The sequence below is a fragment of the Condylostylus longicornis genome, unplaced genomic scaffold, assembly GCF_029603195.1.
Source record: "Condylostylus longicornis isolate FDR11 unplaced genomic scaffold, ASM2960319v2 ptg000048l, whole genome shotgun sequence".
In the NCBI taxonomy this organism is placed as follows: Eukaryota; Metazoa; Arthropoda; class Insecta; order Diptera; family Dolichopodidae; genus Condylostylus; species Condylostylus longicornis.
The window spans coordinates 23,026,157-23,053,086 of record NW_026578017.1 but is presented as its reverse complement, the minus strand read 5'-3'; the positions used below and the strand labels follow the sequence as shown (position 1 = coordinate 23,053,086).

General features: G+C 24.5%; 2 protein-coding genes across 4 annotated transcripts; one reads left to right on the top strand and one right to left on the bottom strand.

Moving 5' to 3' along the window:
* Positions 1–471: 471 nt before the first annotated feature.
* Positions 472–17,779, top strand: LOC129611086 (protein Wnt-2). 3 transcript variants are annotated; one of them, XM_055524028.1, is made up of 6 exons: positions 1,151–1,640; positions 13,828–14,045; positions 15,826–16,047; positions 16,105–16,250; positions 16,802–16,989; positions 17,245–17,779. In XM_055524028.1, exons 1-6 carry the CDS (start codon positions 1,585–1,587, stop codon positions 17,534–17,536), a joined length of 1,122 nt encoding a protein of 373 aa, XP_055380003.1. In that variant the 5' UTR covers positions 1,151–1,584; the 3' UTR covers positions 17,537–17,779. The 3 variants fall into 3 exon arrangements, with proteins under 3 accessions (XP_055380002.1, XP_055380003.1, XP_055380001.1); XM_055524027.1 differs by lacking the exon at positions 1,151–1,640 and adding an exon at positions 472–567 and having other exon boundaries at positions 15,826–16,250; positions 17,245–17,778; XM_055524026.1 differs by having other exon boundaries at positions 1,154–1,640; positions 15,826–16,250; positions 17,245–17,778.
* Positions 17,780–20,381: 2,602 nt separating this feature from the next.
* On the bottom strand, positions 20,382–24,766 carry LOC129611141 (cytochrome b5). Its single transcript, XM_055524106.1, has 4 exons — positions 24,647–24,766; positions 20,663–20,794; positions 20,483–20,578; positions 20,382–20,387 (listed from the first exon to the last, which is right to left on the bottom strand). The coding sequence occupies exons 1-4, from the start codon at positions 24,764–24,766 to the stop codon at positions 20,382–20,384; spliced, it is 354 nt and encodes a 117-aa protein (XP_055380081.1).
* Between the last annotated feature and the right edge of the window lie 2,164 nt (positions 24,767–26,930).

Here is a 26,930-nt window from a genome sequence, read left to right as displayed (position 1 = left end):
TGTCCAAAACAGAAAATTTTCCGTGCACATTGTTGCTAAACATTTTCTTTTCTGCGTATATAAAATTTTTGTATATAAAAATCCGTTTTTATCCACTTTACTTGAACAATTTGGGAATATTTTCTTCATATTTTTCTTACTGTTAAAAATTCTTTAAAAATTAAATAAAATGCTGTTAATTCACTTTTAACCTGTTATAATTAAAACTCTACATTTTATTAACATTTAACAGGTTGGTTTAAAATTTCGTGAATAACAGAATACATTTAAAAGAAAACAAAAAAAGTTAGTGAAGTTTATAAACATTTTATAGCAACATTTTTGGTTTAAAAAGAAAAACATGTAATTTAACAACGGAAATGTTAAAAATAAGAGTAGAGCAGATATGTTACCTGTATATCCAACGTTTTTAACTACCTGTAAATATTTTTCTCATATTTGGTCCAGTAGTTTTTTAACTGTTGAATCGTTATGATCGTTTTATTTAGAATAACGGAAATAAATTTTTTATGTAAAGAAAAGAAAATTTTGGATTATTTTCTTTTTTTATTCTTATACTGAATATCGGTAAAATTTTTTTTTTTTTTTGTGGTTCATAACTACTTTTGAATTAATGGATTAATAATAATTGTTAATTTTTGTTTTCCTTTTAATTTTAATTTGTATATTTGTAAATAATTTATGAAATAGAATATAAAAAATATTTTTTAAATATTAAAAAAAATTAAATACAGGAAAATTATGAAAAATTAAAAATATTTGTGTTTTTAATAATAAAAAGAGTTAAAAGAAGAAAAGAGTAGAAAAGTGAAAAAAAAAAACAAGGAAAATAAAATAATTTTTACGTTAATTGTGTTGCGTATATTTCGTTCGTTCGTTTTTAATATTCACGAAAGGATATTTCGTTGCGGTCACGCGATTTATTACTTTCGGTACTACCTTTTAAAAAATATTATTATGGAGCGTAAACCGCTATAATTTTATATGTGCATAGCGTGTAACTATAGTTTTAACTATAGTTAAAAAATAATTATGTAAAATTTGTAATGTAAATGTTTTTGTTGTTTAAAAATTTTTTCAAATAATTTTTTTTTCGCTTTTTCTGGAATTTGTTCAAAAAAAAAAAAAATATTTAACATGAATTGATAACATGAAATGATTAAAAATATTGTTATTCATAATACATGTAAATATAATTTGATCATTATTTATAGCAGATGTATATAAAGGATAAGCATCAAAATATGTAATTTTGTACTAATAAAATGAAATTTATTACAAAATATTTTAAGAAACCAATAAATTAATAATTACTTGATGGTAAACGCAATATTGTCGGTGAAACTTCGAAAAGATACCATACAAAATGGATAATAATAAAGAACGGGAGCAATGATGACAATATTAATTAATTTTTATATTAAGAGATAAAAAAAAGAAGACGATTTTAAAATTTAAAAATATAAAAAAAAATTAATAAAAAATTTTTATTTTTTTAAAAATTCCAAAATAGAATTATGCAAAATAATGTTAACACAAGCGATAACTTGCTAAAACTTCATTTTGTTAGTAAATTATTACAATATGAAGTTATATTTTTCATTTATTTTAATTTTATTAATATGGATAAACAAAGTACAGTAAGTTTATAATTTTATATAAAATCTTAATTATTTCATCCTTCATTATGTATAATATGCATGAATATTAATGATTTCAAGCCAACATACTTCTTATAAACAAAATGATCGGGATTCAAAAATACTTGATTCCAAACATACTATGGTAACAGAAATTTTTCATTCAATATAATTCATATATTCATGAACTGATTGGTTAGTTGATTGGCAAAAATTTTCCGCAAGAAAAAAAAAATTTTGACCATTTTCAAATTAGAGTTGAATAATATTGTTGTTTAAAATTTATATAAATAAATCGCGTATATTTGATCAGTTTATTATTAAATATGGGTTTATGTTGAATATTTAGAAGAGCTCTGTTTAAAAAGACAAAAATCTCATTAGATGAAATGAATATTTAGATATATAAAAGAATAAACGTTCTAAAATTTAACAATTTTCCAATATTTGTTAGAAGCCGAATATATTGTGTACTTTTCATAAATTATTTATTTTAGTAAATTTTGTAATTTCAATTAATAAACATAAGAATTGAATTAATATCAATTTCTTATCGGACTCATATTTACCGGGTTTCTTATAAGAAAAACGTTCCTTAATTGTAATTATAAGAATAACATTTAAACATCGTTTTATATACAGTAGAATATCGGTTATAACGTATACTCAATGGACAAGAATAAATTAACCGTATAACCAATTTTCGTTATAACCGTTATACAAATAAAAAATATTTATTATTTACTTTTTAAGTTTTATTATTGTTTTATTTACTCTTGAAATTAAAATTAAAAATTAAAATGAAATTTAAATGAATATGACATTTTTAATACTTTGCCAAAATAGAAATTTCTCTCAAGCAAAAGGAAAATCAATGAAGGGAAAAATTTTACGTCAAAAACTACTTTAGATACGTACATTATGTAAAAAAACCAGATATCGCTTAAACAGAAGTATTCATTATAATGAATTTAATTTCCTATATTAACAGGGATGTCGCTGAAAGATACGCTATAGCCAACTTTTCGTAAAGACCGATTTCGTTATAAGCGTAATGAAGTAAACTTTGTAATTGTTTTTATTCATAACCGATTTCAATTGTATTATACTATAATATTCATTATATTTATGTACTGTTACTGTTATATATATTACACATCTGACTTTATACGACTTTAATTTTATGATTACTCGTATCTCTTCCATGATAATTACTTAAATTCTTTGAAAGCAAAATGTACTACAAGAGCTATTAAAAAGAACTCAAAAAATTAGCTCGATTATATGAAGAAAGAAAAATTTTTCTACATACACCAACATCAAATCATGTATACAGGAACCTACCGCTGAGGTTTGTGAAATGTAGAATACAATTAACTAGATCAAATCGATCTAAATAAATGTTACAATTGTTTTTAAAGTCTTTATTTTAATATCAAATTTTCTTTTAAATGTTCTGAAGTTTAATAACTAATTTTCTCGAAATAAATCATTATGCTCTTTTAAATCAAAGAGGCAAAAACTTGCATATATATTCTTAATTATTGTAAATTTTATTCAAAATTATTCAATAAATTCTATTCACACTGAATTTATAATTAATTACTGCATAAATAAATTAATTATTTTATATGCTTTTTTATATGCGCGCGGTTTATCAGATACAAGATCTTTTACAAACTTTATAAAATTATTTTTAGTTCTATTAAAAATTTATTAGCTATCGAAATCATAAAAAAATTTTAAATATTTTTTTTTTTGTACAGGGCTATATTATATATACGTATTAGGGCTATAAGTTTTAAAGCTTTCTTATCTTTGCTAGTCTTTTATTTTGATTTATTTTAAAATTCCAAACCTACACAAATTCTATTTTTCTTTTTTAATTTACTCATTTTGAATAAAAGTTAATTTTAAATTAAAGTTACACTTAAAAGTTGATTTATAATAATTAAAAAAAATAAAAATAATGATTTTTCGTTCCGACTGATTGCTGTTCTCACTACTTAAATGGTGTACAAAATAAGTATGTACGTATATATACGTATAATGTTCCATATATATGTATTCAAAATAGAACTTGCTTATATGTAGGTACACTATATATTTAAATGTTTTATTAAGAACCTATCGTTTTCTATTACTATTATATTGTGTTAGTACAGATATCTTTTAACCCCATTAGAGATATTTACAATTCACCTATAAACCGATTAACTTTGAAGTTAAATTTGAGAGAAAAAAAAAGTAAAGTTATAATCGCAAATAACCAATAAATCTCTGGAATTCATTAATCATATTTCATTTTCTGTTTTTTTTCTTAAATATATAGTTATATATATTACCATTTTAATTTTCAATTATGTCATTTTAAGGTTCTTTTTTTTTTAACTTCGAATGGTTTATATATTTTTTTAAATATGCATCTATGGATGTAATTGTAATATGTATAAAAGATTTGAAAATTTATTGGAGTTGCCACATTTTATAAAATTTTTTTACCGGAAATCTTAATTTGACTTCTGCACAACTAAACTATTCAAAAAATCAATATCAGAATGACTTAGTTTAGTTGAATAGTCGAGTTCGTCATTACACCATGACATACGCTAGCAACATTTTGAAATTTTTCACATTATTTAACAAATAGCATTCAATGTAACATTCCGGACTCATTAATTTTTTAAGAATGTTTCATTTTTGCTGATGATGGATTCTAAATTTCAAATATATTCGATATAATATTTGAGGCGCTCAGCGCATTAGTGTCCTACTTGAAAAAATTACATTTTGAGTAAATTGCGATTGAAATGTTAAATTTTTAATTTTTAAGAAAATTTTTAAAAGCAAAAACGAACTTAATATGTCAAAATAGAGTAAAAAGAGAAGTAAACTAAATATTTTGAAAACATAAAATTACAGCTCATTACAGCCCATTTTTGCATAATAACTCATTTTTATAAAAATGTTGAGTAGGCCACTAATGCGCTAGGCGCCTCATTTAAGTTAATAGAACTTGGATCTTTAATAATTCACTTTTGTTAGTTAAATTTTTGTCTGATTTTTAAAGTCTAGAAAGATATTTTAGGCGTATCTATTCAAAACTTCACATTCTGAACAAGTTTTTAATTAAAAATAATTAATTTCATATAATATTATTGATATAGAATGGCAATCCTTATTTGGAATTTCTTATATGATATTTTAAAATGTCAGAGAGCATTAATAACAAATTGAAATATGATCAGGGAATGAAATTTTATTTAGTCATTTTAATGTCTTTTTCCTTGTAGGCAATCGCCAATCGTGTAGGTATATAATATGACTACACATTTTAAATGGATAGCTTATCAATGTTGAGCGTTCTGTTTATTGTAAACACAAGTTTTTCAATCTATATTTATTTTAAAATTTTTTTAATGAATAAGTTTTTTGTTTAAAAAACATAATTTTCTAAGAATTTTTGCAGTAAAATTTTTGCTTATTCTTAAAAAGCTGAACGTTTATACAAGTATAAAAGTTTATTTATTGTTTCTTTAACCTAATTTTGTTAAACAAGTGTTTTGTACCACATTAGAGTTTATAGTTCAATTTAAAATATTAATATATTTTGAGAAAAATATACATACTTATATTGAACAGTGATTTGTTTTTTTTTTTTTGTTATACATCCCCTTTTATGACGACTAACACTATATTTCAAGAATATTTACTTGAATTTAAAATTATGTGAAGACAAGCATTAATAAATTTGTGTATTTCATTTTTGCAGCATTATTAACTTTTAAGAGAAAATTTCCCAATTTCTAAATGTTGTAGAAAAACACTTTGATTTGTAATGTCATTTCCATGATATACATAACTTGTATTATAGTCTAACTGATCTATGTACGGAGAATATTATGTAGGTTTTAGTTATAAAGCAATTGGAATCACACAATAAATACGTTTAAGAATACACTTTTTTCATGCATTAAAATCGAATATACTGCAAGTATGAATATTGTAGCATAAAGTTTTGGAATACACATAATTATATTGCGATCTTATGTACATAAAAATCGAAAATATTAATTTCTTAAGGTTACCGAAGTGATACTCAGGGCTTGATCGTCTATCACACTATTTTACTCTGCAAGTGAGAAGAAAGTGAGTAATTATCATATACATATTTGTATAATGTATTAAACAAGTAAGACGAGTTATTCGGCATTACGTATCTTGTTTTTTTCTAAAATAATTACATAATTTATTCACTCTGTTTTTGAAAAAACCCAAAAATCCAATTGAAAAAAGGAGTAACCTTATTGGAAACCTAAAATATTCATTAGGAAAACGGAGAATTCTAATTTGAAAATCAATGAAAAATTAGTAAAAAACCGAAATTCTCGATTAGGCTGTTAATCTGCCAGTATCAGTTGAAAATCTTTTCACAATCGTATTTTTTACATCTGTTATATTGCAGTAAATTAAAATATAGGAACGTATATTGGAATCGTTGCAATCGGTTGTAATATGATTAGTCATAAAAGTGTAATTTTGTAATTATAATATGAAAGTCTACAACATTTTTTCATATCAATATTAAAATAATTATAATAATTATGTAGAAATTTTTCTCTACAATATTATTACAAAATTAAACATTATTTATGGAATCAAACTGCGACATTAAAATATATTTCGACACTTAAAATTAACACTTGTAAGAGTAGCTACTAAATGCTATAAATCGTTCAAAAAAAAAAAAACATTAAATTTTAAATTTAAAAGTGTGTCTAAAATTTTAATAATAAATTTATCACTAAACTGTTAATGTCATGTTTTTATGTCTGACTAAATATTTTGTTAGAAATTTTACCACCTTATTATGGTCTCTAAAACATAATTCTATACTATTAAAATTGCTTAAATTATAACTTTTATTGATATTTAGTAATCAAATTATAAGTTATGATCCAATAATTTTTAAAGTAGTAAAATTTTTAAAGTAGTTTTTTTATTATAATATTAATATTTCACATTAATTATATTATGGAAAATACAATATAGTATAACAGTTATTAAATAAAATTTTATATAATAATTATCGATAATTTATTATTAATAGGTAATAAAAATTGTTTTTCTTTTTTGAAAGTTATAAATTTATTTTTTTATTTCTAGGAATAAATAATGAATATGACTGAAGTAAATTTAATTACTTAGTATTTTGTGTTATATAGACAGTTCGTTGGCACTAATTTAATTTATATGGAAAATTTTAAATTTACTACTGATACTTTTATTATTATGTATTACGTCAATTTACATTGAATTTTTAAGTCAATTAATTCGTAATTAAATTATAACTAACAATTAATAAAAATTGTGATTGGTTTTGTTAAAAAATTCCTATTTAAATTTTTGAATGTATCTTTTGAAATATTATGATATTTCCAATTCAAATTTTTTTGTGATTGAATATTTGTGAGTACATACGTGTATGGATGGGTTTAATGGGATAGGATGTAAAAACAGATATTGCTATTTGGAGTACCTTTTAAATTCGCGAAAATGTTACATAAGTAAAATATATTGTTCAATGTTTTAAAGACTATAGGATATTTACGTTTTATAATTTTGACTTAAGGCATTACTTAATTAATGCCTTATTATTAAGGAAATATTGGCAGTAACATACGTAATATAAGCATGATCAGGATTAAGTTCTAAGTTGATCTAGCTGTCTATCTGCCCGCAGTTTGTAGTTCATTCAAAACAAATATTGTTCATTATTCATTGCCACAAATAAATATTTTTACTGTACGCAATTTGGTATTGAAAATAAGCATGTTGAGAATAAATTACTCTACAGACTAAGCTTATTGAGAAAAGATTGGAAGTAATACTTCATACACAAGGTCATCAGACCAGGAGCTTCGAAACAATCGTCTAATATTGGAAAACTTTCTCTTAAAAATTTCAAAAATGCAGATATTCAACTCTGACAAAAACCAAAGTTAACTGTTTTACTTGTATTTTTTACTTATATGTTCGCTAATTTCTTCAGAACTACTGATCCAATTCGTAATGAGTCCATTCTTTGCAAATAAATTATCTTACTCTCGAGGAGCTTGATAGATAATTTCTCTATTTGGTTACAGAGTTGAGATAATCTTCGAAACTTACACCGTGAGGCGTAAATGATGAATAAAAAATTTTTTGAGTTTACTTGTAGTTTCGAAAAATTTAATCAAATTGCAGGATCTACCAAATTGGGGGACTTGATGGATCCGTTTATAGTGTTCAAATAAAAGCCTGTGATATTTTTAAAAAATGTCAGGGTTTCTGATTGTTTTACTGCTAGATTTACTTATTTTCAAATATATGATAATTTTGTTCCTACGACAATCAGCTTTAAAATTTTTATAGCTGCTTTGTCTGTTGTTGCTATGCTTCCTATGCTTACTTTGGATCAATAATTTTTTTTTTAAATGAAAAGTATACGATTAAATAACAAGTTAAAATACTCAATATGAACAACATTGGACTTAATAAGTGCAATAGGTAATTTTTGTAAATTTAAACGTACAATTTCAATTAAAATACTTACCTTAAATTTCGCAAAATTTCATGTACATTAATAAATTTTTATTAAATTAATTATATGTAGTATAGCTTAACTGAGTGTATATTTAGTACAAATGCAATTTTGAATTAATGTAAATAAAAATTAAATTTTTATAAAGTAAAAAATTATTTTAAATGCGTGAATGCTATCAAAATAAATTTTTATTGCATCACATTATGATCATGTAAGTAGGTCTGATTTTTTGATTTTCATAATCTTAAATAATGTTGATTTAAAAATTAATTTATTTTTTTTTATGATTGTCCGAGAAAAAATAGCTTATTTGAATGAAAAAAATATGTAAATAAAAAGAAAATGTTGTAAACAATGTGAAATTATAGAAAACCCACGAAAAAATAAGCGGAAATTTATATGAATGATATAAGGGGGCAAAATGCATATATGTCAGTAATTCTTATCTCAAGAAAATCTATATTTTGACTACATATTTGACCAAAATAAATAATAAACTTAGGCATAAAGTGCTTAAAAATAAGAAAAAATAACTTTTATTCAAAAATTTTATTAAGACATTTTAGATTATATTAAAATTCATTGAATTAATTTAATGAGTTGGTCTTCAAAGATAAGAACGTATGTCATATAAAATATTGTTATAAATTATTAATATGTTTTGAAAAAAATAATTAATTTATCTATATTTTATATGAAAATTTAAGACTTTTCTCTTTAAAATATTTTTTTGTTTACGTTTTTAAGAAACTTAGTTGTTATAAGGAAATTAAGATTCAAAAAATGGTTTTTACAGTATGCAATTTCTAAAGCGTTAATTATGTTTTCGCGCATTCCGTTCCCTTCTTTACTTATATGTTCCCTATGTTTGTCAAATTAGTAGTGAATGTGTTTTGCCCGAGTCAAATTTACACTGGACTTTTTTGTTTATTATGCTTAAAAAAATTTCTCAGTACTATTGAAGATGAATGGATATATAACTCGTGCTATTGCTAAATTCTTTGATGTATAGTGTCCTGTAAAGGGTATTGGTCGCGGGCGCAGACATTCTGTGTACAACTGCCTGCTGCTGGTTTAAATAATTTAGGCGGGATTTCTTTAGGATTATATAGTAATGAAAGTACTACCTTCTGCTAGGTAAATCTAGTTAGTACTAGGTAGCGAAATGAATATATGTCAGAGATTTTAGAAGTATACAATAGGCCATAGAAAGTTGCAGTAATAAAGGAGGACAATTGACCCTTGCTCATTTCTGTCTGCAGAAAATAAAACCTATACCTTGCAACTATCAAGCTTTTCTTTTTATATTTAATAAAATTTAAGAAAAAGTTTGTTTCATAAAGAAAATTATAAAACGCGTCTGCTATGTTAAAAGCTACAGAAAAAATTCGATATTTTTAAAAATATGTATATAAAAATTCACTATCAGAATTTATTGATTAGTGATTAGAAAATTATTTATTGGGAATTAATAATGCTTTCATTACTCAGTCTCTGTCGTTCAGAATACAAGTAATATTTACTAAAGATCTCGCGTATTGACGTTCAAACAGCTAATAACGTACGAAGCAACATGCTCTTATCATTGATCACATTTTTATTTTGATGGAAGCCTCGGAAAGGTTTTCATTTTGTTATTGTTTTGGTTTTGTGTGCTCTTCTTAGTTTTTTTTTTTTGTTTTCAATGTTACAATTGAAATTGGCTTGGTTTAAAATAAGAATAAGTCTTGGTATGATAATAATCATGGAAAAGAAAAACAATTTTTTAATTTGTGCAAGGTAAAATAGGTTTCTCTTGCCCACCCTCCTAGTATTGTCGATTATTTTGAATTTTTTTTTCTTTTTTGTGCCTTTATTATATTTCATTATTTTTATTTTATTAAAGGTAAAAAATTTAACTCACGAAACAATAAAACATTTTTGCAAAAGCACAATTACTTATTACGAAAAAAAAAAACAAAAAAAAAACTCTGATGATGCAGATGTTGAACTACAAAGGACTGGAACAGAAAGAACATGACTTTTGTTGATTTTCTTGAATTTTTATTTTTATGATATCCGTTAAAGGCTGATTTGAAGAGTATATAAGTTTTCTTCTTCCATGCACAATAGAAAAATTATAATAGATTTTGTTTTTAATTAACTATGTATTAATGGTGATAATCGAGTCTTTACTTCGCAACCTGTCCATATATTCATACGAGTAATAGCCGCTATCTTTGATTTTTCCCAGTAAACCAATATCGTTAATTATATTACATTTGGTTTGTTTACCTGAGTTTATAAAACTTGGAAATGGTTAATTTTTAAACTTATTAATTTCGAATCGAAATTAGGGGTGTCTTCTATTTGCCTTAATGATTTATTTCATTTTATGTAAAAGTGTAAAAATATGACATATGTTAAACACATTATGTTTCACATAAAATAATTCAAAAGAGTTCTGCACGAAATTGAAACAGGAATTAATTGAGCTACTAGTAGTGCATACGTTCAATAATTGAGCTGCTAGTACTGCATACATACTGAAACAGGAATTAATTTGCATACGTTCAGGCGAAAAAAGTTGGTGCATACTGTCCATTATAATGTCATCGATTCAATTGCTATATCATTCTGCTTTATATGGAAGGAACCGATTGTAACATGTTTACTCTCATCAAATTATGAAAAATTCTAATACAATTCAATATCAATTAATAATGCACAGTGTTTAATTGAAAGAAGTGTCACAAACAAGACTGCCAATGTAGGGGAAATCAAGCCACCTTGCGGAACCAAGTCGAACCAATTTTTCAAATAAAATTATTATGTGTTTAATTCACACTTTATGAATTTCTGGGAAAAAAATTTTTTAATGAATATTTTCTCGTAAAGAAGAAGCATTTTTATTCTATCATATTAGGTTGCAGGAAATTAGGGCCCAAATCCGGAAATTTTCGGTAGTTCGGCATTGGTCACGGAATCGAATTTTCTTTTGTGACGTAACTTTGTTCCTGCTTTTTGAACAGCAAATCTTTAATATTTTGTATTGAAACTCAGCAATCAACTCAGCAATCAACTCAGCAATCCCATTCTCAATTCAACTTTTGATAGACACGCTTTTGTTCTTAAATTTATTAAGCACAAACAATTTTCAAAAAAATTTTTTTTTAGCTCAATTTTCTTTTAGTTGACAAGAATAGTTTTTTAATTTAATTTAATTTTTTTTTTTTGTATTTTTACCCTAAAATTAAGAGTCTAAGAATAAAATGTTGGTACAATTACACTTAGCCCCAATTTAATTTTTTATTCTTTTTTTTTTCAATTATTTTCACATACATATGTACATACATTATAATGTATAAAAAATAAAACTACTAATATTCTTACTACCATTTACTACCGACATTGAATTGTAATTTGATGGAAGTTATAACTGAAATTGCATAAAGGATAAAATAATAATAAAAAAAAGAAAAAAAAAATAAAATAAAAGAATTGTTTTTTTTTTTATTTATTTATTTTTTGTTTTTGAGTATAGTTCATAAAAATAGGAGCCATCTTCATCGTGATCCACGATCTACCTGAAATCATGATCATTCAGGTAATATTAAACCTTGAAATGATTTTACCTTCTATTAAATGAATATACCACATACATTTACATATATAGGTATATTATATATTATATGTTTATATATATTATGTAGATATTGTGAGTATATGTGAATATGCTATATTGTTTTCATTCCTTTAATAAAATGTTTTCATCTTTTATATTATATGAGTGCGATTTCATTTAATTCACAATATTGTGTATAATAATTTATGGTAATAAAATGTACTAAAATTTATATAAGTAGTTAAAAATTTTGTAGCTCCAATGAAAGATTAAAACATTATTTAAAGAATTTGAATTTAATGAAAAGAAAAATTTAATTTTATGAATGTATGTTCGGAGGGTATAATAAACTTATACGCTAAGAAATAGTGATCTGAGATATAAACATAAGTGTATGTTTTTGATCAAACATACATCGAATTCTGAGTCGACTCAATCATTTCTAACCGTCTGTCTCAATGATAAGTCAAAAACCATAAAATCACCGAATTTTCACAAATGATTTATAGTAGTTAATTCCCGAACCTTATTGAAATTGGATGTTATCAAGGCAAACTATTTGGCTATATTTCAGAAATTATTGAAGCTATAGTACTGGTGGTTGAAATACAGCTTCAAAAGATACTTGATCGCAGCTTGGAATTGTAGTGGAAGTTATTGATATTTGGGTTTTTGCATTAATATCTTGTTCTTTAAAAACCACTATACCGAATTCTTCCTCATTTTCAAATTTTTTATGAAATTTTCCTATGAACGACAGAACAAAACTTATTGCTATAATTGGAATGTACTTTTATTTTTTTATAAAATTTATAAAAATTTCATCAGCATAATTATACGGAATCTCCATAAATATACTTATACTAAAGGTTCCTCTCATAATTTCTAATCTAGTTACATTAATTTTTCCAAAATTTTGAGTATAAATATTAAAAAGATGGAAATTTTTTCAAAAGTTTATACAACCAGTTAATTCTTTTTACTTATTAATTGCTAGTATATTGCTAGTAATCTTTTTACGGTATTGTTCGGAGGGTGCGATTTGTATAAATACCTTTTATTTCCGCAGTTAAGCAGTTTATGTATATACAATATATTGGTATATATAAACGAGTGTCTTAAAGAGGTGGTAGATATTGTGAAAGGATGTGGTTATATACATATTTTATAATTTCAATTTGCGTTTTCTTTTTGTTATTATTATTTTTATTATTATTATTGAAATAATTTTATCTCTTAAACTTTTAATATAAGTATTTTAAAGATTTGAACTATTTAATTCGATTTACAAAAAAAGGAAAGTAGGTACCTACTATACACTTTTGTAATATAATAGATTTGATGATTAGTTTGATAGGTAGAGGCGCGTTTTAAGTAATAAAATAGAACCTAATAATTTTTTTTGTTTTTATAAATTGAAATTGTATACAATCTTTCGTATATATACTTATTCAATTAATTAAAGAAAATAAATAAAATCAAATATAGAGGAGCGGAAACATTGAAAATCGTAAAAATAAATTGAATTTAAAAGTAATTGAAAGAGAGTTTTCTTTTATTGCAGTCTTATGTTTTTATAATTAGCAATTTAAAATTATAGTTTACTTTATTGTTGCATACAACTTTCATGTAATTTGCTTATACTTCTGTGATTTGCTTTAGTTATAGGAAAAATATGCTTATAATTATGATAAACAAAAGAGTTTGTAGTCGGACTATAGAAACAACATATCTTTTGTATATCTAGGAGTAGGAACATATAATAGGAGCCGTTTTGTAAATTATCATTGTATGGAGACCCAAATTTCAATTTTAAGTTTACAGGAAAACTTTCACACTGTCCATTGTTTTAACGGAAAAAAGTATTCTATATAAAACCTCACATTCCTGAATTTGTTATTATTTTAATTTTACTATATAATAAAGAATGTCAATAATTAACCATACAAAAACCTCATACTAATTACTAATTATATAAATTTTATTTTTCGTTTTAGAATGATCAAAGCCAATACATCAAGTATAATTTGTGGTTCAATACGGGATCTTACACCTGCACAACGCAAAATATGTTCAAGAGTCCCAGATGCAACAATAGCTTTAAGTACAGGTTATCATATGGGAGCAGAAGAATGCAATCATCAATTTCAAGGTTACCGTTGGAATTGTACACATGTTTGGAAAGAAAATTATTTCAATCATGTTATATCTATAGGTAAAAAATCAATATTTTATAATTGTACTTGATCAGTAATTTTTAAAATTTATAAACATAGTAAGACGGAACTTTAATTTAATAGATTGGAATTCAAAAAAATATCCTTGCTCTTTATGCAGAAAATTTTGTTTGATTAAGAAAAAAATTAGATTCAAACAAACAAGGAACATGCAATCACAATGTTCATTTCAAAAAATTATATTATAAATTGTAAATTTTTTTGAATAATTGTAACACAAGTCTGGACAACACGGAAAAAATAGTTATTCACCAACATTTTTCTAAATGTTGTAAAAATTTTGTGTTTTTCTAGTTTTTTATTTTTGACTTATTTAACCCGATCGCGGAATAAGTTTTCTTTATTTTAACGAACATGCTCTGCATGCATAATTTTAATTCTGCAAAGGATTTTTAGATTTAAATTTTTAGACTGAAAATTTATATTGAATATGGGTTTTTTCTTGGTTTACTCTTATGCCTCTTATGCCTTGGTTTAGTCTTATGCCTATATACTAAAATTTAATATTTAAACTTAAACTTATTTCATTCATAATTCAAACAGTTTCATGTTTCCTACGACTGATGAATATTATCTGTCTCTTGTCAGAGCAATGTAAAGGGAATTGACTTTATGCGCGACAACAAAAAGAAACGTGAGTAAAATATGAAACAAAGTTTCTGAATTTCAATTTAGAACACAAACCTTTTTGCAAAAATGAATCTAACGGTCCCTAACCAATAGATCTTTCATTCCTTTGACACACTTATTCGTCTTAATTTTTTGTTTGAATGTGATTTTGTTCTAACCATTTTATCAGAGCCATTGAGAACGTTATGTAAAATATGTCGCTAGTTATCTGTAAAAGGGTTAAATTGTAATTTATCTATTACACGCGGTTAGTATTATTTAGTGCAAACATCACATTCATTATGCAAAACACTATAGCTCTTCAACTTCTTGTTCTGAAATAATTCTGAAAGCTAGTATTCTTACATATAGTATATCATTTTCTCCTATTCATAAATGATTAGGTACGAAACAGTTCTACATTTTTACACTGATTTATGTATTCTGCTGATCCTTTTTGATGGCACACGCACTTTCAATACTTGTTTTTTTTTTTTCTTTTTTCAAGTAAAAACTCGTGACAAGTTTTTCAAATATATTCGTATATTTATAAGCAATGGAAGTGTCGTATGCATGTATGTTGGAATTTTTTTGTTCAAAAGATGTAAAACATATTACACGGCTACTGAAAAGATCTGATTTTCTTCTTCTTCTTGTTGTTTTTTTGTTATTTTTTGTTTTTTAATTCGTAAAAATTTGTTTAACAAGCATGGACTACATGCTATCGTAATTTTTAAGTCATGAAATAATTAAAAACTTTTCATGGTTTATAGACTGAGTAAAAATAGTTTCTGTTATCTTTTTTACATTAAACGCGTGTTCACATTTGTGTGGGTACAAAAATGTTGTGATTTTTATGATTTCAATTGATTCATGTTTTTTGATTGTGAACCGGATTCTATCAGAAATAGAATACAGCACCTATATTCGAAATTCACTCCAATTTTCGTTATAGTAATATTATTGGTAATTGACTTTATGATTTTAGATAGACTCAGGACCTAAACTAGTAATTTCGGCTAGAAAAGTTGTATTGATCCATTGCACTGCATTGTAGAAGAGTGCATTACGAAACTGGCAATCTAAATTTATTAACTTATACGTAAATCCCAATACTTTTAATATAAAATTTAATTTCAATTTTTATAGGAACAAGAGAAACTGCATATACTTACGCAATTACAAGTGCCGGAGCTGTATATGCTATAGCAGAAGCATGTGCAAAAGGTAAAATATCTTCATGTGGCTGTGATCATCCAGAACGTCATTTAAGTAGTGAATATAAAAATTATCGAATTTATGCACCGCATGGTTTTGCAACCGATGATCAACCATATACTGAATACGCTTTTAATAATACGGATTATATTGGTACATATTATCAAAAGGCAAAACATCGTGATAGACATAATCCAGAAAGATTTTTAGATGCTGATCAACCATGGACATGGGGTGGATGTTCTCATGATGTTGGTTTTGGTATGAGATTTGCTAAAAAATTTTTTGATGCACGTGAAGTTGATAATGATGCTAGAACTTTAATGAATTTACATAATAATAAAGTTGGTAGAAAGGTAAGAATAATAAATTTATACTTTAAGAGCTCAGATAGACATGAATTTTTTATAGTTCTTGAGCAATTGCAGCTTAATTGCATGCGATCATACAGTTGCTTGTGTGCGCGTTTGATTATAAATCTGTGGAATACAAATAAGTAATCAAACAGTTGAAAATCTAAAAATTACATGTCTGTCTGAGCTCTTACTAAATAAAATGAAATAATTCTGTGGATATTCCAAAAGTACGGCATCCTTAATATTTTTTTAACTATAGGAAGTTTTCGAATCACAGTCTCAACGGGTTTTGTAGGGGTTCACCTCTATTTTCATTATTAACCAAACTTTGTCAAAAAATTGGTTTAGGACCTTGAAAAATCTTCACAGAATTATATTTTAGAGCATTTTTTATTCATTAATGACTTATTTTTTTTTAAATTTCAAGATTATGAATAAGCATGCCTTAAATTTTCAATAATTTCTAAAATATTGTGAAAATATAAATTATTATTAATATTATTTCATTTTATTTTTTTTTTTGTTCTTGCTTTCGTTTTAATTAATTTTAGATAGTTAAAAATCGCTTAAAAGTTGAATGCAGATGTCGTTATGGAGCATGTGGTGTAAAAACATGTTGGAAAGAATTACCATCCTTTAGAGAAATTGGAGATGCTATTATGCAAAGATATCATAATGCTAGACAAGTTAGAGCTGTAATAGATAAAAAAACAAATAAATTAACTTTAGTAATTCATAGGTTTGTATAATTATTATTTTTTTATTACTCTAATACTATGATGCACATACTGTCATTTAAAACTTGCTTTTTATATTTTGATATTTTTATTTTATTATTTTTATTATTCAGCTGTCAAATTAAATTTGCAAAATGTCAAAAGATAAATTATTATAAATCTGACAAATAAACTACTTTATTATTAATATTCATTCAAATCATAATATTAATTTTTTATTATTTTTATTCTTTATATATAATGTATGTCTCTTTTAGATTGGAAAATTATCGGGTTGGATTACCACCAAAGACCATGGATCTAGTTTTTCTTAATTCATCACCAACATTTTGTGATATAAATTTAGAATATGATTCACATGGTACACATGGAAGAAAATGTAATCATACTTTATTAGATGTTGGTAGTTGTAATTTAATATGTTGTGGAAGGGGCTATAATACAAAAATAATTTATTCAACATTTAAATGCAATTGTAAATTTGTATGGTGTTGTTCGGTTAAATGTGACGTTTGTCATAGATTACGTGAAGAGAGTTATTGTAAATAATATTATTTAATTTAATATTAAGTAGCAATTAGTAGTGTACCTACATAAACATACATACATATTATATAAAGAGAGAAAATATAAATTATTCTATTGTAAATAATAAATTTTTTAATGCAAACAATAATTATAATTTCTTCTTTTAATTTTCCATATTGTAACTTGTATGTAGTATTATTGTTAGAGGAAAATGAAAAATATAACCTAAAACTTATTTCATACTTGTTGTATTTAATTTTAAAAATGTTTGATTGTATTTATGTAGAATTCAAAATAGACAAGGTGTTTACAGTATAATATTATAAGTTAGAATGTAAAAATTTCAAAATTAATTATTTATTTTGTATTTTATGAATTGAACTATTTTCGAATATAAATTAATTATTTTTATAAAAAATTTATGAATCTTATTAAAGAAAAGAAATAAATTGCAAATAAAATCATTAAAAATCAAATTACAAAGATTGTTTATAAAAAATGTTTATATAAATTGTAAATAAATTAATTAAAAAAATATTTTATTTAGTTAAAAAAAAAAAAAGAAAATCAAAAAACAAAAGTAAAGACTGAATTTTAATAAAAAACAAAAAGATATTTTGATTTACTTAGGTTAACTTTTTGTTTTCTCGTTCGAATCTCAATGTTTTTGACTACTCATTATGCAATTAGAGATAATTAGGACTACGAATTTCTGAATTCAGAACAATTTGTAGAGCAAGAAGTAATATTATTAAAGCCGAAATTAAATTGGTACAGAATTTTATTTAAATTTCAATAATAATTGTGGAATAATTTAACGCCATTGCATTTTATGTTGAAAAATGTTATTTTTGTACATATAGCCTACATGTTTTTTTTCTTAACTCACAATAAAAATTCAGTAGATTAATTTATGTGATGGTATTTTAAATGGTATGTGGGAATTGTAGAATGCTTTATTTATATAAAAATATTCCGGGTTTAAAAAAATTTGAATTGCAATTATAATTTGCAGATTATAGAATAAAATGTAGATATTTAATGTACATATTATGTAACAGAACTTATTTCAGAATATTAATTATCATAAAACAATAATTTATGTAAATTTGACCAGACAATGTAGAGCTGAACTTTCTGTATGGTAACTCTTGTCATTATTTTTAATTATAGCTTCATAAATAAATTATTAGAGAGATATGTACATAGATTGAAGTACTCTTACGATTAAAATTTTAAAATACCTACTAGATGAAGAATTTAGAAAACTCAAAAAAAATAAAATGTATTGTTTTATTTTTACTCATTTAATTGCGTTTAAGATTTAAATAGCAATAACATATTGGAAGGGGGTCGGGGGCATTTTATAAAACAAGCACTTTGGCTAAATTTTAACTAATAAATTGGTCAATATAATAAATATTTCTAAATTTGACTTCAACAGCATGTTTTCTTGAAATTTCACGAAAATATTCCATTTCTTAAATATTTGATTAAATATAAGAATTTAAAAAATTAGTTCTCTAATCTTTCGAATGCTATTCTTTTTCCTGATTTGGTAAGTATGTAAATTAAATTTGTACAGTAAAATTATAAATATTATGTAGAATAGATTTGTTAATTTTAGAATTATGTAAATTTAAATAAAATATTATAATTTTACAATATTTTTAACTTTCAACCCGATTTTATTGATAAATTAATATTAATTATAAGAATTATTATTTTTAAAAGTAATAAAAAATTTAAAAAAATTTTTGTAAAATTTTTAGTTTCAGCTAAAAGATGGCGTACATACGAAAAGAGGGTTTTTGATAGAAATAATATATTTTGGTGAAATAATGTATTTAGTAGAGTCTCAAACCCATATTTTTTATCTTTTATCTACATAACATAAACTAAACATAGTTTTTACTTAAAAATAATAGATGGCAACATATAAGTGCTGAGGTGAAATATTCTGAGGGGAAAAAAACTATGGTGTGTACAAAATAATATTACAGATTGAACATAAATTATTGTAAAAAACGTATTTTTTATATGTAAAATAAAATATCAAAAAGAAAATAAAATTAATATGTATTGTAAAAATGTTATTAATAAAAAAAAAGCAAAAATTATTATAAAAAATTTTATATCTTTTGGTCAATTTTATTAAAATACTATAACTTTTCAGCAATGGTAAAATTTTTATGTTTTAATACTACGACATATTATTATAATTTGTTTTGCTTAACTTCTTTTATTTAAACTTCTTACATAATAACTAATCCTCTTAATCAGATATGTATGTAATACCTTATACATAAATAGTATTTACGATTAAATACTCGTATGTGACACCCACCATACAGCCATTGTTAAATTCAATATTTTGTTGTATTATAAAAATATTATTCTTTCGTCTATTAACATCAGGGATTCATAAGAAAAATGTAAATTATAATCGTGTTGTTTGGAAGAGCGAACATGCGAGATGGGTGCTATTATAGGGTCTTCGTAGAAATGACTACTTACATAATCATTTAATATTAGTGCTAAAAACTGAATACGTAAATTTAAAGTTAAAATCCCTCGCCAGATGTTTATTGAGTAAGTTCTACATAAGCCTGTGAATGATGTTGGGAAGAGGCACTACTTAAAATAATTTAAAGAAACCTTATACAGATAACAGTCATTTACACTAAAAAAGAATTCAATTTTTTTTTTTAAAGAAATTATAAATATTTTGAGTTTATTCTTAATTTTTTTTGAAAATTAAATTTTTAACAAATTACTTTTTATTCTTAAAAAAATTTCCTTACATCTAATACGACGTTTATTTAGTTTCCTTATTAATTTTAGTACAACTATCAATTAAAGTATTTCATACCTTAATATTTATCAATTTTTATAATTATAATAAATTCTATATAAAAGTGAAAAATATAAATAAAAATGTTTCTATATACAAAAGAACATTTTTACACGTTTTTTATGTTTTCGACTTGTTGTTGTTTCATTGGCATTATGTACTGAATCACCTGGATTAGACTTAAAAGAACCAGCTCTAGAACTTTCTTCCTAAAATTTAGAAATAGAAAAATTTAAAAATTATTAAAATATTTTTATAAATTGTTTATTTTATTTAATTTTTTGTTTATTTACCATAATTGCTAATTCACCAATTTTATATGTTTTTAACATTTGATTAGCATCCATTGAATGACCACTATCACGAAATGCACTTGTTGCATCTTTTCCAGCGCATTCAAGTATAAGATCACTGCCACCGGGATGCTTAAAAATACGTGATTAAAATTATTTTATTGCAAAATTTATAATAAAAGAAATAATAGTTAATTTTAATAAGCAATTTGCAGTATGGTAGGAATTCTATTTAGTTGCATTAAACCTATTAGGATTAATTTAAGAATTTTCAGAAAATATATAAATCAAATTTCATGAGACTATTCAAAAAACTATATTATTCTTGAAAATATATTACAAATCATATTTTCTCAAGAATATGGATGTGAAATTGAATTAACTTACGTTTCAAGGAAGGTGAATTCAGGTGAATTTTAATTTCTGTAAACGTGTTTTGTATATAACAAGGGTCTTTTGTATACATAATGTTTTGCATAAGGTGGCAAAAATTATTTCAGGGATGCTTCTGTGATCAATTTCCAGTAAGAACTTGTTAGGGGTTCGAGGGTGCAGATATACTTATCTTTTACTACAGCCGATTCAAACAAATTTTTCTTGCATGTAAACAAATGCTTATAAGTTCGGAACCGTGCGACATAGAGTAGCCATCGAGCGCTTGTTTTACAGGCAATTTCTGTTTTTGTTTGTGATATGTGCGCCATAATACTTAAGATACAATTTATCATCAACCATCATTTTCATTACACATATTACTTATCGATTAAACGTTGAGTGTTATCAAATTTCTTTTCATAAAGTACTCATATTGAAAATCTTATAATCCCTAATATGAATTTTTTTTTATACACGTACAAACGTATATTCGAAAGGTATACTAGATTTGCCATTTCGTTTGTAACGTTAAAAGATAATGATCTGAGATATAGACTCAAGTAGATGTTTCAAAAACTAATTGAGTTAACCTCACCAAATATTGACAAGTGATTGGGAGTAGTAAATGCCGACAATCTATTTAAATTAGTTATAATCGAGGTATTAGTTTATAAAGCTGTTGGTTCTACCACAGAAATTATTCAGCATATAGTTTTGAAAATTTGCACAAGCAAATAAATTGGTGGGGCGATTATATTTGATAAAACTCGTTGCAATTTCTCGACTACTTGTGGTGACTGCTATACAACTTCATAAGCTGTTTGTTCATAGCTCAGACTATATTAAGACTACAAAGCTCAAATATTGCCATAAGAGAGTATGAGTTTATATGGTAACTATTTTATATGAATAAAATATCATTAGACACATAAAAACAAGAAGTTGTATAAAACTGTATGTTAATTATCTTCGAAATTAATTCGTTCGGGAATCATAGAGTTGACACGGTCAATTATATCTATTCTCGTTTTTTGTATGTTACATAAAATATTATTCTAATAAATTAATATTTTAGATTGCTGATAAATATTAATTAATAAATTGAAGTTTATTATAGAAATTCAATATTTATATTAAAATAAACTGAGTTAGATATGAAAGAATACATTCACCCTTTTAATATTTTGTCGCGTATATTATGTTATATTATAAAATATTTAATATTTGTAGATATTACGGTATGTTTACTTTAGTAATAATGTTTGATTAGATTGATTATATTTGCAAGTAAAACTAATATTAAATATTCTTATTAAGTATGGGAACCTATATATGAAGAGGTTTTATTGCGTATAGATTAAAAGTTATAGTGCAGATTACAAATTGACTCTGATTAAAATTTTTTTATTTTGAATCTTTTTTTTGAATCGGAAGCACTTCTAGAAATCAGATTGTAAATATTTTACGTGATCTATTACGTATATACACTTCATGTACTTAAGTTAAAAATTCAAAAAATATTTGATCTACAATATTGTGTTTAATAACAATAGACCTTGAATGAAAACTGAATCATATAGCCGTGTAATTCGATATTTTATTAAAAATAGGGTATGTTTGTCTAGCATGAGTAATATTTTATATAGAGATATTAGTTTTTGGAAGCATATGTGAGTAATATTTTAATAACTGTGTAAAATATAGGCAATTAACAGAATTCCTTTAAAAGACTCTTGAAAGCGGTCGCTTTAGGTTTTCTGAATTTGAAAATACTCAAGTATTTGTGGCCGTTCAAATTTCAATTAATTTTTTTCTAAATTTGTTACAAATTTTGTATATTTAATTGTCAAAAACAGAACGAGAATCCAATAACTTTTTTTTTGATGAAATGATGAAGTATTACCCTTTTTGACAATAATTTTTAGTAATGTGTTGTTCATTGCTGTTGTCGTTATCGTATACTTATTAATTTCTGCAAATCGCGAATACTTATTCTTGACAGCTGTCATTAAATGAAAATTATTTTAATATAAAAATCTAAAAATGACGACAATAATAAAAAATTAACCTAAATTTGAACATCCTTTATATCAATCGTCGGCAAATTTTTGTGGGTTATGGGCAATTATGTGAGTATGAGTATGGATCGCTTAAAATTACTTACATAACCTATTTATAAGAAGAAATGGCATTTTCAACTGATTTTATTGTTTGTTTTTGTTCTTTTTTAAAAATATATATGAAATTTCCTCTGCCTAATATCTAAGTATATCATCAATGATTGAGTTCTTAAAATTTTTGAATTGAAAAAATTTTTTCAAATTTTAATAATTGCAATCGAATATTGTTTGTTTTTCTTGCAAACAGAATGATAAATCGCCTTTTAATGTTGAATGGACCGCACTTTGCCGACAGCTGCTTTATATGAACAACAAATCTAAAGTCAAAATTATATACTTTAACGATTATGACATTAATTTTTAGTCTTGCCAATTACCCACAACGTTTTCCGCTACGGCACAAAATTTTATCATGTAACTACAGTCGTTTAGAGTGTGAAATATTAATTTATCATCTTCAATAATTCTGTTCAAACAACAATTTTTTTTAATTTTTTAGCATTAACAATAACTTTCTTCACGAAAACTAATAGATTTAAAAAAAGAAAATCTTAGCTACAAACATTAGCAATTTGTTCAACAATTGAAATTCACTGAGGCACAATTATATTTCCTCTAAAGGCGGGAGCAGTACAATTACACAATATGAATCATTGATAGGATTTATACTGCCTTAAAAATACTAGCTAAGCAGTGTTCCCACTTGGATACAATTGTATCCATTTGGATACATTTTTGCTTTGAAATTTGAGCTTGGATACAAAGATACTCAAATCTGCTAAAATGCCGAAATTGGCTACATTTTAAAATTTTGCTGAAATATGGATACATTTTTTTTTCAAACACGAAATAAATATTACAAAACAGTTGAAATGCTGCTAATATTAAATCGCGAAGTTGCTTTATCTTCAATAAATGTTATTTGCTGACTATTCTAAGCAAATTTGTCCGTTTTCATGGTCAATCGTCTTTACCGCATAGTTCAACAACTACAGAAGGCATATATGCATATATTTTTTCTGACCTTAACATTTAAAATATAATAGAAGTTGTATGTGATTTCTTAAAGAATTTACTATAAATAACAAAACTCATATTGTGGAATAAAGCAAATTAATATTAATTATGGGTTAATTTGTACAAAATAAGACGACTTATTATAATAATGCTATTTTACGAGGTTGGATACATTTTGGATACATTTTTTTCTCGAAATTGGATACATTTTGTTTTTACCGAGTGGGAACACTGTAGCTAAGAAACAATCAAATCTCAATTAAAATTTAAAAAAATATTTAATAATTTTTATGTACTCTTCTAAAATAAATGTTTCCTTTAATTTGGTTTAATTCGCGGCTAAATTTTTACATAGTTTTCCATCTACTACCATAAGTATTCAAAAATAATTTTTTTTTTTTTAAACATGCAACTAAATCATTATTTTATTTTAATAATTTTAATTTTTTACTTTTATTTTGACAAAACTTACTTTGTCTAAAAATTCTGTTAAATCATATACGGAATTTTTGATAATTAACCATGTTCTAGCACCATTTTTACCATTCCTTAAAGCAACTTCTTCCATAGAATATAATTGATCGAAACACATTTTAATAGTTTTATATAACAGTTTTAATTTTAATATTAAAAATATTTTTATTTTATTCACCCGATATACAAATAATAAGAACGACCGCTTTCAATCGAATCTACAAATTAAATTTATAAAAATCTAATTAGGAACACTGTTAATATACTAACTAGATATTTCAATAAAATGAAATTAAATAGAAACAAAAAAATTAATAAGTAAATCTGATTTGATAAAATGAAAATTGTTCTTGTTTATCTATCTACTTTCTCTTCATTGTTATACATTTAATCCGATACTCTTTTTTTGTCTGCCTTATACAATCGACAAGGCAAATGACGATACTCTTTCAAAAAAGTTTACTTTAAAAAAAAAAAAAAAATATCAATTTATCGTTTTACGTGACATTTTATATTTCATTCTATTGTGACTACAAAATGTGAACGTAAATTTTATTGGTTATCTCAATCCATCAATAAATTGTAATTGACAATATACTTGTTTTGCACTATTAGATTCTATGTATGTGTGTTTGTATGTAGAATAAATCAAAAAAATTCTACAAGTATTATTATTATTGTATGCAAATTAATCCAAAACGGTAAAAATTTTCACGTAATATTAGAATTTTAGATGAAATGATTTTTTTTTGGATTTCACTCAAACACCTAAGTGTGTTTGTGTGTGCACGTATGTGAATGTTACGTTCTGGAGTTTCCACTATTGTTGACGTCAAAAGAAATGAGAAATTTAATTTAAAAATAATAAGGATTAAATGAAAGCACATTTTCATTTCGAAAAACTGTGGCAAATCATTGGAAAAGAAAAGTTGACGCGGTTTCCTGAAAAGTACGTTTAAATCAGATAAGTCTATTGTTAAAGTGTCTGATTTTTACTAATTAAAATTTGTTTTAGAAAGCAGTTAAAATCGCTGGCAGTTATGTTTGTTAAATTTTGTAACTCATAGAGGAAAAATTGGCAATTTGTAGTGAGCGCAAGGTTATTGTAGATTATTATATTTTATAACTTGCAAAAATAAATTGAATCAGTTTTACAAATGGCTCAATTAGTGAAATTTTTACGTGACATACTAACAAAAATTTGTTCATCTAAATTGGCGAATATCTACATAATGTCGATATAATATGAAACTATGAAAATTTCGATCGAAAAAATCGAAACTTCGCTTTATGTGTTGACTTCGCCGCAGAGCCCAAAAATAATACAAAAATAATACAAATAATGTTAGGAAGGACAAAATTAAATTATTTTTTAAATGAAACATTTTTTTTACATTCCTTTTAGTGTTCTGTAAACATTAGTGTATCGAATTCTCAATAAATATTACTTTCTAAAATATTGTTAGAGTAAGCAATTGTGATTTTTCGAATCATTCAAATGGAATTAGTTGACACGTGAACATTAGTAATAATCGAAATTTTTTTTTTTGTTTGTTTTTGTCTAAAAATGTAAAATAATTACGCATATACTGTACGCTTATAACCCTTATGTCTTATACTTCAATTTGTTATAGTACTATACTCGTAACATATAACGTTTTTTTAACCCCCTCGTTGCAAATATTGAGTTGATATGACTTTTAATTCTTTATGCTTAAAGAATTAAAAAAATGTTTCAAGTGAGTATTACAACCCTTTGTTTCTGGCTCCTTCTGAAATTATAATATGTTTAAGGCACACACTGCTTTATTTAGTCATTAAATTGCATAATTAATGCCTAATAACTTTTAAGAACATATATAGTTCATTATACATTAGGTCAGAGGTGTAATTGAGAAGAGTGATAGATAAATTTATATTTTTTCATTAACAACTGTGTTTTTCAGGACGTTAATATACATATAATAGATCATTAACGTAGACACAATATATACAGAAAGTTTATTTAAAGTAAGACTATGCGTGTGTGTCGTATAAGTGACAGAATTTCATGTCACTTGTCTTGAAATTGGCTATTTTTAAGAACATATACAAAAATTCTTGTATTTTCGTTTGCTATAATAAAAATTTCTTTCTTTCTTTAAGTGTGTTTGTGGATAGGGTGTAAAATAGTGAAAAAAACCTTAAAGGAAATAAAAGTCCATAACTAAATTCCAATATCGAACAAGAAACAAATTTACATAAAGCGTGTCTTGCACCGTGTACAATGTTCACACCGTGTT

Bases quoted from the DNA above. Each gene is read 5' to 3' on its own strand.
- LOC129611086 (XM_055524026.1), top strand. From the start codon at position 1,585: ATGAAGTTATATTTTTCATTTATTTTAATTTTATTAATATGGATAAAC. The intron at 14,046-15,825 runs GTAAAAAATCAA...CAATTTTTATAG, and splicing joins CAATCATGTTATATCTATAG to GAACAAGAGAAACTGCATAT. The intron at 16,251-16,801 runs GTAAGAATAATA...AATTAATTTTAG, and splicing joins ATAATAAAGTTGGTAGAAAG to ATAGTTAAAAATCGCTTAAA.
- LOC129611141 (XM_055524106.1), bottom strand. From the start codon at position 24,766: ATGTGTTTCGATCAATTATATTCTATGGAAGAAGTTGCTTTAAGGAAT. The intron at 20,795-24,646 runs GTAAGTTTTGTC...CGTATTTTTAAG, and splicing joins TAACAGAATTTTTAGACAAA to CATCCCGGTGGCAGTGATCT. The intron at 20,579-20,662 runs GTAAATAAACAA...TCTAAATTTTAG, and splicing joins TTGGTGAATTAGCAATTATG to GAAGAAAGTTCTAGAGCTGG.